The sequence below is a fragment of the Neolamprologus multifasciatus genome, chromosome 8 (genome assembly GCF_963576455.1).
Source record: "Neolamprologus multifasciatus chromosome 8, fNeoMul1.2, whole genome shotgun sequence".
NCBI lineage: Eukaryota > Metazoa > Chordata > Actinopteri > Cichliformes > Cichlidae > Neolamprologus > Neolamprologus multifasciatus.
The window spans coordinates 22,557,614-22,574,533 of NC_140446.1; the positions used below are offsets into that span (position 1 = coordinate 22,557,614).

Genomic DNA, 16,920 nt, shown 5'->3' on the forward strand with positions numbered 1-16,920 from the left:
AGTGCATAAAAAAAATAGCTGTTTTTCTGATAGCCCTTCCAGATGTACATACACCCAAGGTGGTTCGGGAGAGGGTGGGGACCTGCGCGAGCATTCAATCACATGTCAAATTCCTCAAGCAGGCTTACAGAGTCTTCTCATTAGGTCTGTGCGTATACATTTCCCCCTCCCCTCTCACCTGTACTCCCAGGATGCCAAAGATAATGAAGAAGGCACAGCAGATGACCACGATGTTGCCGATGGGCTTCAGGGACGACATCAGGGTCTCTACCACCAGCTTCAGGCCCGGGGCTCTGCTGATCACGCTGGAACATGGCACACAATGAGGTATTAGTGCACTATGTGTGTGTGGGGGTTTGTGCAGGACACTCTTAGGTCAGTTACTGTGCAGCTCACACCAGATGGAGAATGGATGCCTGCAGCGATCCAACCCGCAACCTCATCACGCCCCCTACCCCCCAGGCCTTCACTTCAGGCACTTTTAGACACGCACGCAGCCCCTCCCTCCATTGCAGTTTGTTTATTTGCCGCGTCTCTCATTTGCTCCCTCTTTTCTTTTCTTTAAAAACACATCTCTTTGCTTATTGCAGTCAAAGAAACAGAGTCTTCTAATTAAGCCACTGGACTGATGAGGATGGTTCATTAGCACCAGCAGGGCACCTGGCACTGCACTGCACAGCAGCTGTGCTTCTCTGACAGGGAGAAACTCAATACACAGATACTACACGGGACCTAACGCGCTCGCCTGCACGGGCTTTCTCTTCAAGCAAGCACTGAACATATGAGGTGATCAGGTGATTAAAAATCAAACTGCCACACAGTTTCTCAGCAGCAAAAGCCGCTGAGGCGATAATCTTCTCTGCCACTGTCTATTTGTCTTTGTCTACACTGTATGTTTTTCTCCAGGCTGACAATTGAGTGATAGAACAGTCGATAGCACATCAAGAGAAGACATGAGATAATATGGAGCCAAGACTGACCAAGGTCGCAGTGATCAATAGCTCTGATCAGAGAATTACAAGTCAGTGGCTGCCCTTTTTTTTCCTGCTTGCACTTCACTGCTTTTTGCTATTTTAACTATTTGTTTATTGAATGTTTCAACCATTTGTGTGTGTATGTGCCATTTGGTCTAAAGTTAGGGAAGACAGGTGTAGCTATTAGATGTGGTATAAGGCTTAACCTCAGCTAATTCACTAAACTGAACTTCTCCATTCGTTTTCTATTGTCAGCGCCTCTTGGAGTATATTTCTAATCTGACAAAATAAGAAGGCACGCTTTGTATTAAAGACTACCCAGCAGGCTTCATTTTCACCGAGTTAAACAGTATATCTGTGAGTTACAACTATAAAGATTATGGCTATAGCATGCTAAAGAAACTAGTTTGCATTAGCACCTTTGTGCTCCACACTGTAGTCTAAACATGGCTGCGTCTAGATGCAAATAAACAAACATGGCAACAACCAAATGTTGAAGCTTCAACGTGTGAGTACAGAAACCAACTGATGTCACAGCCTCAAAACATGTCAGAGGAGATTGCTTTAATCGGCGTAGACATATTTATTGCCAGTATTCATTGCAGATTCTTTCTTCAGGCAAACAGGAAATGGGACGTGTTGTCTTAAAAAGGTTAATCTAGCAGAGCGAGGGATCTCAAATCTGAGAATCTCTTTCAGAATCTCTTCGCAGTGTTTGAATTTTTACATGTTGTTGGCTATAATTTTGCATCTAGGGCAAAAATTTGAAATTGATTTATTCGTCTTTGGTGTCTTTCTGGTGTAAATAGACACTGTTGTTAAAAGTGAAAAACCTTGTGGTGGCTGGTAGTGCTCCCTCCTCCCTCCCTCTTTCCTCCCCACTGCTGTCAGACTCCACAACAAAGACTTTTGCAGCTGATCAAACCCTCACACGTGCAATAAGACTGCTATATGTGCAATTCTTGTACAATTCTTCTTCTGACGAAGTTGTACTTTTGTATTTTCTTACTCAGTTGTATATAGCATTTGTATTTCTATTTTATTCTATTATATATAGTATTTTATTTTATTGCATTCCAGTGTTTTCTAATTTCTGCTACATAACTTTGCACTTTTGCTGTAACAAAACAAATCTTATCTTATCTCACATTGTGGTTTCCACTCACCATCTTCAAAAGAACACCCCAGGTCCTGTTCACATTTGGTCTTAATATTTAGTGGTTCAGTCTCTGTGAGAGTCCAAAATACTGTAATGTGCTCTGGACCAAAGTGGCTCAAATGTGTTTGACTCACTGCCATAATAGGCTGAGGCTCCACATCTGGCCTATAGAGGGCACTAGTACTCAAGGACTGCAACTGTGAATGTCTCCAGGGATTCATTCTCCTGTTCTTTGACAGCATGTTTGCATTCAGTCCCTTGGCAATGACAGTGATCAAAGTCCAGTTTCTGTCTGTATCCATTTCTGGTAAAAAAAAAAAAAAAAAAGACCAAATGACGTCCAGGTTTTATTCATATTTGTTTTCATGGTGGATTTTAAAGCATTTGATTAAAATTATTCCATTTACCTACTTAAATTTACCAAGTGACTTTATTAACTTTTTACTACAGTTTTACTAAACTGAATAGGACACAGAGCCATGCCTGGTTTCCACCAGGAAAGTTGTTAAGAGTCATTGCTTTTCAGGAGTTAACAGACCAACAATACTGCATGCTGTGTGGCAGCTGTGTGTCATGTAGCTTCAGCTCTAACTGCGCAGTGCTTTAGACACACTGCTGCTGCTGGTGCCAGGAGAGAGATGGACTGTGGGGAAACGGTTTAGCCCTCAGTATTTAGTAAATATTAGACGTTCAGCTGAAGAAAAGATGTTAAGTTACTTGTATAATATTAGCTTAGTTCTTTTCAACTTTTTAAAACTTAACTAAGTGTAAATAACACTTCCAAGCTCCATCCAACCAGTTTCTTCCAATAATCTAATTCAGGGTCACGAGGCAGGGCTGGAACCTATCCCACCTGTCATGGGCAGAGAGTAGGGTGCATCCTTCAAGTAGAAGAAAAGTCAATTTACCATGGAAGGACAGACAACTCATAACGTTCAGATCTCTGAAAAGACACGTCTATTTTGAAATACACACAACCGACCTATTCAAGTGGTTGTGTGTTGAGTAGCCTGAATAATTGAACAAGATTTTTGACCAGTTTGCTCTAGTTCCCGCACACTGCTGAGTCGCATATGAACACCTCAGACGAGCCTCTGTACCTTTTCACGTCCTTTCAAGCCAAACTCTAACAAGTACGCTGAAGTGAAAAGGCTTATTAAGGAGAGGAACTATGGAGAGATGAGGCTCTCGCTCTAAGTCAATACACTCTGATGATGCGGTACATGAAGGACACGCTGCAGTGGGCTTCTCTCCATTATGTCTATTTGCATATGGCACAAAAAGGAGGATGAGGGGAAGCTGAATGGAGAGAGCAGAAGGAGAGAAAGAAGTTTGCTTTGTCTGATCTACCTTCTGCATAATTTCACGGCGGTGTCCTTGTTTTGCACCGCACAAAGGAGCAACGAGGAGCGTGCCACGATCCTCACCACCTGCACACATGCACCACCCGTCTCTCTCTCTCCCACTTCCTCTCCTTCCACCACCAGCTTATTCCTCACGTGGAGTAAAGGGAACAACAAGTAGGGCAATAAGTGGCAGCCGTACTCCCACAGTGCAAACACTGGGTGTAATTAAGCGACGCCGAGAGATAGAAATAGGGAACAGAGGGAGGAGAGGAGGGCTGATGAGTTGCAGGAATACAGAGGGAATAAAAAATGAGGCAGCTCTTCTTTTCTTGCTTTTTCTCACTTTTTTTTTTTGGTCAGAACTTTGCCTGTCACTCCACCTAGCTCTGTGAATTTTCTTCTCCTTTTCAGCCCCCAGCTGGCGTTCCTCGTCATCGCTTCAGCCCAATCTCTCATTGTGCTTACGGAAATGCAAAAGAAAGACAGTGACATGTCACATCGCAGGGTTAGGCACTTGTAATTATATGTTATAAGTCAATTAGGCCACCAGCATTGAGGTAATTACATCATCATCAACTGACAGATGTGCTCAAAAGGCTGATCCGATAGAAGTCAACTGCAGCAGGGGATTCATCGATAAAAGCAACCTGCTGGCTCTCTCTGACCTCGACACTCCCGTCTGCCTGCGATGGAGCTCGGTGGCAGCTATAACTAATGGTGAACGTGGAGAGGGTTTTGGGGTAGGGGTTTCTAGGTTGCACCTTAATTGTCATTGAGCTGTAGGTGCTGTGGGGTGACATAAAAGTGCTACTCGATGACATGGGGGTGTTAACTCGCGGGACCTCCCCGAGGACTGCCCTCAGCTCAGGTAGTGGGCTTGATGAATGACTGCAGAGGTGTGTGTGTGCTCCCTGTTAAACAAAGCCGATGCATCATTCTGTCACATGCACAGACGCACACACCACACAGACGCGTGCAATGAATGCTATCATTAATATCTCTAATGAGGAGGAAACAGCAACAGACTCCTGCGTAACGCCTGTTGCATTTAAACTCATCCAACGTACACGGCTAGATTAGAGCAACCGCTTAACCTTATCGCACTTGTAACTAAGTATTGTAGCCTTAAAACTTGGTCGTCTAAGTTGCCACAGCTTTTTAGGCCCTGAGGACATGAATGATTGTTGATTGAGTTTTCTTCTCATATCGGCGTCGGCAGCTCTGATGCTGCCTGCGTGAACCCCCATGTGCCGCCGCGGTGCCGGAGGGGAAAACACAGACGAGTTCATATTTAATTAAAATACCCAGTGAGTGTGAGTTTGCCACAGTTGAATTGGGGTGATAACAAGCTGATATTGAAGGAAATTCTGTAGCTTTATGAAGCCGTGCCTGTTTTCTGGTGTGTTTGGGGAATTTGGGGGACTAACTGATTTAATGTTACAGTTTGGAAGTTTTACACATACATTATTCTGGTTGAGCGGTTGCTGTAATTTGTTATTTAACAAACTGGCAAAATGGTAATGACATGTTCTGGTAAATATTTTTAAAAGGGCCCTGTTGTGCTCATTTCCTGCTTCATATTTTTATTCTTGGACTCGACTAAAGTAGCTTTGCATTGAGTCATGATTGGAAAACAATCATTTGTCTCATACCGGGGCTTGGCGCAGCTATTCAGTTGATTTTCTGTTGGAACCAAGTCAATTTAGCTCCTTTCCCCTTCCCTTTAAGCCAGTTTTCTTCTGATTGGCTGCCCCTTGTAAACAGAAGGTTTGAACAGCTGGTGGGTTGGGCTTCTGCACTTAATACAGTCTTAATACAGGAACAAATAAGGAAAAAAACTCTGGAACTGAGCAGCAACCTCCGTGTGACTAAGAAGAAATTGATGGTTGCCCGTGAGATTGATTATTTTCATTTATTTATTCATATTGTTGTCGGTGACCAAATGCAAGTAGTTGTGGCTACCAGACCTAAGTGGTGACCTTGAGCTTGAGGATGCAACACCTACAGGTGGCAACAACTTTCAATCGCAAGGTGATTGTTCTTGTTTCTCGCGTTGGAGGCAACCCGTTTCCAAATATTTAGGATCCAACTGACACATCACTGTCATCTCGATTGATTCAGTCTGAATCATTCTGCCCCTATGAGCTGAACTAGGGGACACAACTTATCTGGTTACTGACTCTTTGTATTCTTGTTGTATTCAGAGACATGTTGAAGCAGCAAGCATGCCAAACCATTCTGCAGTTAAACCGCTGACCTTCAACAACTACCTCAGTATGTCTGTGAAGGTTCTCAGTCATCCAGGTCATTGTAGTCAAAGGAGCTTGCAAAGAAAAGCGTCTGGACTTCTTTAAGTTACTTGAAGACGTTTCACCTCTCATCCGAGAGGCTTCTTCAGTTCTAAGGTCAAATGGTGGAGAGTCCCAGATATAAACCTGGTGGGAGTGTCCCCCCACAGAGGGACAAAAGGACCCCCTGATGATCCTCTAATCGCCTGAGCCAAGGTGTGGCTCAGGCGGGTCACACCTTGGGGGTCCTTTTGTCCCTCTGTGGGGGGACACTCCCACCAGGTTTATATCTGGGACTCTCCACCATTTGACCTTAGAACTGAAGAAGCCTCTCGGATGAGAGGTGAAACGTCTTCAAGCAACTTAAAGAAGTCCAGACGCTTTTCTTTGCAAGCTCCTTTGACTACAATGACCTGGATGACTGAGAACCTTCACAGACATATTGCCGTACATTTTGGGAGGAACACCCTTCAACTGGTGCGGGAGTATGAAAGGGAATCAAGGAAACTAGCGGATTATAGGAACCATCTCCGTTTCAACCTAAGATGCAGACAAACCAGAGTTGTTCCTAAGAGCCTGCGCCTTGGATCCACTGTCAGGGGTTACAGAGCAGACTTGATTCTACAGAGAGCGCAAAATCACCTTTTAAGTGAAAGGATAAGACAGGTCCATTTCACTATAGATGCCCTCCAGATCAAGATCAGCCAGACTCTGCAGGAACTGGAAACCCTTCTACCCTCTCCAATCTTAGAAGAGGTTTACAAGTTTGTGGACAAGGCTCAGCGGGCCCAACACTCGAAAGGAAAAGAAAGACAACGCAGGAAATTTCACACCTTGTTTTCTAAAAACACACACTCCTTATTCTGAATCTGAACCTACACAACCCATAGAAGAAAACACACCTGAAGACAGTCAGGAGAAATGGGTTAAGAACTTTTCAGACAGGAATCTCACTGAACCTGAAAAGAGAGTATTAGCCAAAGGTCTCAATTTTGCCATTTCTCCACAACAGTTGCCCATAGTGGACCTCATCACAGCCACAGAATCTGCCATTCGGATTAATAAATTATCACAGACAGAAGCAGAGCAAATCAGGATGAAAGTCTCAGCCACCCTCTCCAGTGCCAAAGTCCCTCCGTCCAACCTCACAATACAGGAAAAGAAGGCCGTCGCTTCCCTGAGCAAAGACCACAACATCACTGTTTTACCAGCGGATAAGGGAAGATGCACCGTGGTCCTAAACACTACAGATTACCATACAAAGATCACTACTCTCCTCAGTGACAACAATACCTACGAAGCCTTAAAGCGAGACCCCACAAGCAGCTACAAAAAGAAAGTTATAGCTTGCCTTCAAGACTTTGAAAAGGACAAAATCATTGACCGCCTTACTTATCACCGCCTTTACCCAGGGGATGCCATACCCTGCATTTACGGACTTCCAAAAATCCACAAGGAAGCTGTCCCACTCAGACCCATAGTCAGTAGCATAAACTCAGCCACTTATAACATTGCAAAACACCTTGCTACCATCCTTGCTCCTCTCGTGGGGAACACCCCACACCACATCAAGAACTCCACCGACTTCACTGACAAGGTCCAGAAACTTACCCTGGATCCAGATGAAACCATGGTGTCCTTTGATGTAGTCTCTCTCTTCACGTGCATACCCACCACGGAGGCAGTGGAGACTGTCAGAAAACGACTACAAGAAGACAGCTCCTTGGAGGACAGGACCAACTTCACACCCGATCAGATTTGCACACTGTTAGACCTCTGCCTCACCACTACATATTTCAAATACAACAAAGGCTATTACAGACAAAAACATGGCTGTGCCATGGGCTCCCCCGTGTCACCTATTGTAGCCAACCTTTACATGGAGGAAGTGGAAAGGAAGGCTCTTGGCTCTTTCAAAGGAAGAGTACCCAGCCACTGGTACAGATATGTAGACGACACCTGGGTCAAAATCAAGACACAAGAAGTGGAATCCTTCACTGCGCACATCAATGCTGTGGATAAAAACATCAAGTTCACCAGGGAAGACACAAAGGACGACTGTTTGCCTTTCCTGGACTGCGCTGTGCACATTGAAGAGAATGGCAACCTCAACATCGAAGTTTACCGGAAGCCCACACACACGGACCAGTACCTCCTGTTTGACTCCCATCACCCTCTGGAACACAAACTTGGAGTAATTAGGACCCTACACCACCGGGCAGAACATGTTCCCTCTAAGCCTGAAGGGAAAAAGAAGGAACACACACATGTAAAGGAAGCACTCAAAACGTGCGGCTATCCTAAATGGGCATTCTTAAAGTCAGCAAAGAGGCACAGAAAAGAAGATCAGACACCAGCGAGGGAGGATAAGAAGGACAGACGCAACAACATTGTTATCCCCTATGTAGCCGGTGTATCAGAGAAACTCAGGAGGGTTTTCTCCAAGCATGACATCCCGGTGTAGCAACACACTCAGACAAAAACTGGTTCACCCGAAAGACAAAACACCAAAACACAGACTTAACAATGTGGTGTATGCCGTACAGTGCAGCGAGGAATGCCCAGACCTCTACATTGGAGAGACCAAACAGCCACTTCACAAGCGCATGGCACAACACAGAAGAGCGACCTCCACAGGACAAGATTCAGCTGTCCATCTGCATCTTAAGGATAAAGGACACTCTTTCGAGGATGCCAATGTTCACATTTTGGACAGAGAGGACAGATGGTTTGAAAGAGGAGTGAAAGAAGCCATCTATGTCCACTGTGAGCGACCATCTTTGAACAGAGGCGGTGGTTTACGACACCAACTCTCTGCCATCTATAATCCAGTTTTGAGATCACTTCCCAGACGCCTTAACGCCCACTCACATCCTGGGCCATCTGACCTCAAGAATTCGCATGATAAGGTGGGGCCAGGTTTCACAATGAACTCACCCGAAACTCTGGCTGATTGGGACCCACACCCAGTTCCACACCTTGGCTCAGGTGATTAGAGGATCATCAGGGGGTCCTTTTGTCCCTCTGTGGGGGGACACTCCCACCAGGTTTATATCTGGGACTCTCCACCATTTGACCTTAGAACTGAAGAAGCCTCTCGGATGAGAGGTGAAACGTCTTCAAGTAACTTAAAGAAGTCCAGACGCTTTTCTTTGCAAGCTCCTTTAACTACCTCAGTACTTCTAGAGGACTTTCTGAATTTCAGTTTCAAATCTGTGAGGCTCAAATTGACGCCACTGCCCAACCGTTCTATTGCTTACTGATAGCAAATTGACTCAGCTTAATTGCTGTTTTATTGTGGTTTTGACACATCAAAGTCACTTTGAACATAGCAGCTGACAGCACGTGGGCACAGTCCTGATGACCATCTATGAAGCAACCCATTTTAAAGGCAACGCTATGCAAGATCATAAGTGGTAATAGTTTTTTGTTGCACTATGGTACCCAACCACTGTTTTCTCTAGTGTCACTACAGCCTAAGTAAGGACTCAGCAGTTACTGTGGCTGAAAGTTAAAATGTGATATTAAGAATCTTACCAGCCATTCATACATTTCTTGTGCTTATTCTGTTCTCCAAATATGTAATTTCAAGAAGTCACCTTGAAATCTCACATTAATCTGATGGCAAGTCAATGCACTGAAACTCTGTTCTTAAACTAACTAGACTAACTGCTCTGTGTTGTAAATGACAATAAAGTACCTATTGTATTCTATTCCATTCTCAGTCAAATAACACTAAATTGTCCTGATACTGGGTCTTTCTGTGTTTCCGGACTTGTTTGTTGGAATATTCTGTGTGATTCATAGATTCATGGTTATATTTACGTTGTGTATAAAGTATGCTTCAGTTAGCCTTCAGTTCTTAGTCATCTTAGAGTTTTCAGTGTCTCGTCTTCCCCTGTGTTTAGTCAGCCTTGTCTTCATGTTTGTTTATCTCTTGTCTCTATTGTTGCTGTCCCCGTATCTGTTTCTCTGTAGATTTGTTTTTCAGTTTTTCTGTAATTATGTCCTCAGTCTCCCTCTGCTCGTGGCTGCGTCGTCAGCTCATACTGTGTGTTTTTTTTATTTTTCTGCGAGTTCCTTTTTTTCTTTTAGTAGTTTACATGTTTTCTAGTTTCCGGTTCCTAGTACCTAACTTCTTCCTTGCTAGAATTTTGTCCTTTGAGCCTCTAGATTTGGCAATAAAGCTGCTTTTTAGTTAATTATCTCTGTCTCCAATGCCTGCACCTGGGTCCTGCCCAACCTAAATAATCCAGCTTCTGCACTATGTAGCAGCTATCATTGGTCCTGCATCTTATGCATTTTGGTTTTTTTTGTTTAAATGGAGAGGATAAGTTAGCTAGTTAGCTTGTTTAGTAAGCACGTGAGGGAGTATGATTTGACAGCTAATGTTGATGTTCATACAACGTCCTGTTAAAGGTTGAAATGATCTGTGCCAACACAGCTACAGGCATCACTGCTCAGCTGCGTCTGCATCTTCCCAACGAGGCTGGATTAAGCTTTTAGCACTTCAGTATTAGTTTTAGTAGTAGCTAGCTTCAAGAAGCACAATTTTTTGCTAATAACTGTTTCGCTTCTGAAGTCAGTGTTGTCATCTTCCAAGCAACAGTTTTAAGTACAGAGTACACTATAATCTGACTATACCATATAAACCAGAGCAGCAAACTTATAGCTTAATATAGCCTTTAAAGATGCGCTCCTTCTTATGGATTAAAAGTTATTAACTTAAAAATGATTTTTGGTATTTCTTTCCTTTAATTCATCTGCAGCCTCAGCAGAGAAGAGAACCAAGCTCCACAGCTCAGCTCTTTCTTCTTCTCTTCTTCTTTTCCTGTCTTTTCTCTTTCCTTTGCTTTCTGCCTCTCTTTGTATCGAGTCTAGATCTGCCCATCGTTCCCTGCCATTCTGCATCTCCGTCAAACTGGTGACATCATGCCCGAAGGAAATTGTTGCCCTTTGCTCCTAAAAATATTTCCCCCAGACTCAAAATGGGTCCAATTTCCTCCTGTAATTGTTTCATATTTTTTTCTAATCTGACTTTAAAACCGTTGCTAGCCCTGTTAATACAAACTCAGCTGTCATCTGAGGATTAAATAAGGCAGGGCGCATAACAGGAAGACTTCAAGAGGATTCAGCGGCATTTAGAAACAGGTGACTCTCTTCAAGCATTCAGTTTGTCACAGTTGCACCAAATTTAATTAGGAAGCCACTCATTTGACAGCAAGCTTATACTTTTAATGTCACATTACCATTTCAGTAAGACAGCACCAGGGCTGAAGAAAGACTGAATTTTTTGCATTGAGGGATTTCATTAGTTACAACTTCATCCCACAGTGTGACTGCAAGCCCAAACATATATCCATAATGAATTATCCACAGGAAGATCACGGGCTTTCTAAAAGGGCACTCACAGTGATTCCCCTGCCAAAGCCAGTGCCAATGCAAATGCCAGTGTCAGTGCCAATGGCAATGTCAATGCAAAAGCCAATTCCCTGTTTAGATTCTTCTTTTTCCTTTTTTTTGCAGAGAATAATTATGGATCCACACCAAATTCCACTCGGTCCTTCATCTGCCCATGCTTCACTTCACCAACAAGATCAGTGAAATTCAGCTCAGTAGTTTTGCTGACAAGATTGCACTTTGCAAGAAGTTGCTTATGAATCCTCTAAGGTCTAAGGCAGGGGTGGGGAACTCCAGGCAACTTCATGACATGTTGGGCAGTAATTTTTGGCCATTTGGATGAAGGACACATCTAAAACCTGCAGGACACCGGCCCTTGAGGCCTGGAGTTCCCCCACCCCCTGTCTAAGCTGTCATTGGTGATAACTCTAACTCATACAAACAGAAAAAACCCAACACAAATATAAATGGAACACTTTTTAGTGCATGTCAGTAAGAATGGTTATGTCCTTTGTCCCTGATCGAGTAGACTTGAGAGAACAATTTAATAAAAACAAAAGTTTCAAATTCTGGCTAGGATTGGCGTCATCGCCAATAATTTAGACCTCCGAGGGTTAATGAGATTTCTATTTAAGACTTTTTTTTGCAGCATCCGTAACCGTTAAACAGCACAAACCGGTAAAGATTAGAAGTTAATTACTTGTTACAATAGTTTAAAAGGGACTATATTTCTCATTCAACCCACACAATCCTCAGTTTGCATTAAAACAGTCTTTGCTGTTGTAGAAGGCTTTACAGTGACTGATAACAGACACTTAACTGTTGTTATATACTAGTACACGCTGCTGACACAGATACGATGTGGACATTAGGTTAATCCAGTTTTGAGCATAGTTTCTTTTAAAAAGAACAGCATTGTAGCTACTAAACTACTGACGCCTACATGTAGGAACATGAAGAAAACACTACAAACAAACCCCAAACCAAGTAACTTCTGAAGGCTGCAATGTGACAGAAAAGTGATGAAAAAAACATAACTTGGCCAACTAACTGGAAATTCACCCGGTTTAATTAAACCCAAACATTACAGAACGAAGTCAAAGACGAAAGTAGCGCTTTGAACGCAGGAGAGCAAAAGCAGTCTCTTCAAAAGATTTCACTTTCGTGTCAAAGGTGAAAGTTAAAAAAGCAAAAGGATGGGGGAAAGAGATCAGTGCTGTTCAGCGGGTAAATTTGGCAGGATGAAAATGAATATTTGATTTTTGTGCTCTTCCCGAGAATGGTGATAAATATTCAAAAGAGGGCAAAGCCTGGAGAGCTCCCCTTCACGAGATGAGACATCCAAGAGGCTGCATGTGTACAAGCACACACACACACACACACACACACACACACACACACACACACACACACACACACACACACACAAAGAATAGATAAAACTCAAAGCAGTGCAAATATTTGGAAAATACAAAACTATGTTCAAATCTGTGATTTCTGATTTATTTCCGCTCAATTAAACACAACTGTGAAATTGTGTGCATGCTGACATTAACATGAATGCATGCTAAAATAAATGCATACACACATAGACACACACACACTGACACACTTGCATCCCCTTACTCCTTTTCCACACTTTCCACTCACATGATCAACAGGACCTCTAAATAGAGAAAAACACTTGGAGTTTAATATATTGGACTCTCCACCTTTTGCTTGTATAAGTGAAGAAGGTTCTAGGATCTAAGGAGCTTGGAAAGAAAAGCGTCTGGACTTCTTTCATTTTCTTGAAGACGTTTTACCTCTCATCCGAGAAGCTTCTTCAGTTCTAAGAGCAACTGGTTATCAAAGCTTCTCAAACAGCCACTTCTTAAACGCATGGCACAGCGTAGAAGAGCCATCTCGACGGGACAAGACTCAGCTGTCCATCTGCATCTAAAGGACAAAGGTCACTCTTTCAAAGATGCCAACGTTCACATTTTGGACAGAGAAGACAGATGGTTTGAAAGAGGAGTGGAAAAGCCATTTATGTCCACTGTGAACAATCATCTTTGAACAGAGGTGGTGGCTTATGACACCAACTGTCTGCCATCTGTAATCCAGTTTTGAGATCCCTTCCCAGACGCCTTAACGCCCACATCCTGGACCATCTGACCTCAGTAAATCACATGATAGGGTGGGGCTAGGTTTCACAATGAGCTCACCCAAAACCTTGGCTGATTGTGACCTACACAGCTTGGCTTGTGTGATTAGGTTGAGGATCAATAGGGGTCCATGACCCTCTTGGGGACACTCCCATAGGGCTTTAAATCTGGGAATCTCCACCGGTTGCTCTTAGAACTGAAGAAGCTTCTCAGGTGAGCGGTGAAACTTGCGATGCTTTTCTTTCCAAGCTCTTTAGACTACGATGAGCTGGATGACTAAAAACCTTCACAGACAAGTTTCTTGGATGAAACATCAAACCTAAAGTTCAGTTTCCTTCTTTTTCTCAACCTCTCAAGAGTACCATGACCACACAGAAACTCATTATCTCCATTAAAGTAAGTCTGAGTTGTTGTTAGTCAAAATAACACAAAGTTGGTGTCAACAGTCCTGACAACCACAGATAAACAACTGCATATTGTCTGTGGTTGTTCACGTTCTCAACTATAAGGCATTTACCACAACTGCTTGCTCCAGAAGTACAGTACTGCATACCAGCTTGCTGTGAAGCTCAGATGAAAAAAATGTGCTAATGCATCAAAAGCACCCATAACCATTTTACAGCAGGCCAGGAATATCAGCAAATACGTATATTGATAAGAAGTATTGGTGTCAATGCTGTTATCAATAAAATGCTAACAACAACCATTCCCAAGGGAAGTTATCTATGACGTTCAGTCACTTACCGTAGTGGTCTCAGAGTTCTCAGCAGCCTCAGCACTCTGAGCATGCCCAGGATCTTGGTTTCGGATTGGGAAATGAGAGACACCAGGATGTCAATAACAGAAATCATGACGAGCATCCCGTCCAGAATGTTCCAGCTGCTCCTCAGGTACGCCTTGTCCCCGAAAAAAAAGCCCATAGACACGATCTGGACAGCAAAGAAGACCACAGTATGTTACTATAAAGCAGAAAGCACTGAGTTTAGACTGCCGAGTGCCAGTTTGGTTTGGATATTAGTTCAAATGAATTATTCACCATGAATATAAGTGGCTGACAAATGATACACGAATCAGTAATTTAATATCTATTTTTGTCACTGTGGCTGCAATTTGTTTATCAAGCCAGTGTTCTATTTATTAGGAGTCGGTGCTTAATGTCCCATACGCCCAGCTTATTGACTTAGTGAAGTGACTGTTTGTATGGCAGTGATGATCATAAAAGCTGCAAGCGCTCCAAACTTCACGTCTATTTCCATAGGTTTCACTCATCACGTATTCTGCCGATGAAGCGATATGCATTCCAGAACATTATTCCCTGAGATCAACCTTATTAAATTAGGCCAAGACAACAGTTTTTGCATCATGCAGTTTCACAATACTCCAACTGAAAAGATGAGAGGCGATAAGATCGTTTGTACAAGTTGATACTAATCAATATAGCGGACAATTAATTTAAAAAGGCTGCTACAGAGGCCGTTTATTTTGATTTGGACTTGACAAGGCCATTGCGACACTTGACTCTCTTCTTTTTCAGCTGTTCTCTTGTACATTTTCAGCTGTTATATGATAAAGTTTGGGAAGCTCATCTTGTAACCGGAAGGTTGCCAGTTCGATCCCCAGGTCTGTCTGTCTTGGTTGTTGTGTCCTTGGGCAAGACACTTCACCTACTGCCTACTGGTGCTGGCCAGAGGGGCCGATGGCGCGATATGGCAGCCTTGCTTCTGTCAGTCTGCCCCAGGGCAGCTGTGGCTACAACTGTAGCTGCCTCCACCAGTGTGTGAATGTGAGAGTGAATGAATAGTGGAATTGTAAAGCGCTTTGAGGGTCTCGAAAAGCGCTATATAAATGCAATCCATTATTATTATTATTGTTATGATTATAAGCTTTCGTTCTCAAACACATTGACCCAAGAATACTTGGCTGCAAGGTGTTGATGTCCTGTTGCTGCGAATCAAGCCCAAATCATCACCCTCCACCTCCGTGCTTCAGAGCTGAAGCATTTGTGCCAATATTTGGTTTTTGCTAAATATTATGGCCAAACATTTCCACTTTGGACTTATCTGTTCAAAACACATTGTTCTAGAAATCTTTTGGGTTGTTCAGCTGCAGTTTTTCTCAGCTGTGCTGCCATAGTCTTTTTAGAGTGAAAAGGCTTTCATCTAATAACCCTTCTAAACAAGCCATAATTTTTCAGTCTGAAGCATGTAGTAACTTTTTAGTTTTTAGTGTTTTTTCAGTTTCTCTGAGCATTGCACAACCGGACCTTGATATGAATGTACTGGGACATCTACCCCAGGAAGATTAGCAGCTTATTTGGTGTTTTCTCGTCTGTGAATTCTCCCTGCAAGTTGCTTTCTTTCGTGCTCAGGTTTGTTGTTTAGGTTTTAGTTTTCCAGTGTAGTTTATGTCTAAGCTCGGTTTTTCGCCACACTCTCCTTTTGTTTGTTATCACTCGGGTTCTGTGTCAATAAAGCCCTCTCACTTCACTGCATATCTGTCTCTTGGGTCCTTTGTTAAATTCACACGGCTTGCTCCGGCAACCCGTGACAGTACAGTATATGAATATATAATATATAATATTTAAATACAGTCACTGCTAACAGCTCAGTCACCTGAAGGCAACATGGGTAAAAATACAATGTGTAATATTTAACAATGCGATCTATTTTTAATATGAAAGGCTTCCACTCCGTGTTCAGCTGTTTTTAAAAAATAAAATAAAATAAAAACTCCCTCCAAAATGGGGCAATAGACTCATTATAGTATTGTAATTGAAACACGAGATAAAAGAGTAGACGCATAGTTGTTTTGTTTTTTAAGCCAGAATGTTTGATTAGATTTCATTTTAATTTCCTTTTCAAACTGCTCAACGTTTAAAAATGCTAACATCTTTCATGCTAACCATTCGCCACTGTTACATTTTTGCATCACACACAGATTCCCTGAGCATTAGATGATAGAACCAGTGCTCTGTGTGTGCGTATTTGTGTGCAACCCCAACGTTTGTGAGTCGCTGGGACCGAAAATAGAGAAAGAGGCTTTGAATGAGTGACACCGATGAACTTTCCTCCCCTCTGCCTCCGCGAGCTCCTGCCCACGCCGCCAAGGACCTCCATTCAAAGCTGGGCCATTTGAATACTGGCGAGACAATCCTCCTCTTAGCATTATGAAACTGCCCTCAGAAGGTGTGCATTCACTGTCTGTTCACCTCTCTCGTTCTCCCCCTCCCCTCCCTCCCCCTCCATATGCCCACTCTGTTTTCTTTTCTATTATGGAATCGTTACACTACATGCAGGTATCATGCAGACTCTGTTATCGCTACAGCTTTGTGTCTTGGTGGTTTTGGGAGTGCGCTTTGGGTTTCTTCCTCTCATGCAAAACTCTTTGTTTTGTTTGCAAACACCAGGGTGTCATATCATTTTCGTTTAAACTTCAGAGCAAAGTTGAGCAAAGTCGAGCTCTCGATGCGAGGCAACCAGTGTTTTCACGGCACCAAAATAACCTGACCTACCAAATATTTTGAGGCACGAGAGCTGAAATCAACAAAGTGAATAAAAACAGGAGTCAGGGATAACTTCATGGGAGAATGAACAGCAGATATTTGAG

General features: G+C 43.0%; 1 protein-coding gene across 14 annotated transcripts in view; it reads right to left on the minus strand.

The window, feature by feature from the left end:
• Window positions 1-16,920, minus strand: part of cacna1g (calcium channel, voltage-dependent, T type, alpha 1G subunit) — a 234,357-nt gene that overhangs the window by 53,555 nt on the left and 163,882 nt on the right. For all 14 annotated transcript variants that reach the window (XM_085170412.1, XM_085170420.1, XM_085170419.1 and 11 more), the window contains 2 exons: window positions 14,059-14,243; window positions 179-305 (listed from right to left, as the gene is read on the minus strand). In XM_085170412.1, the coding sequence (XP_085026538.1) occupies window positions 179-305; window positions 14,059-14,243 (312 nt within the window). The remainder of the gene's footprint in view (window positions 1-178; window positions 306-14,058; window positions 14,244-16,920) is intronic.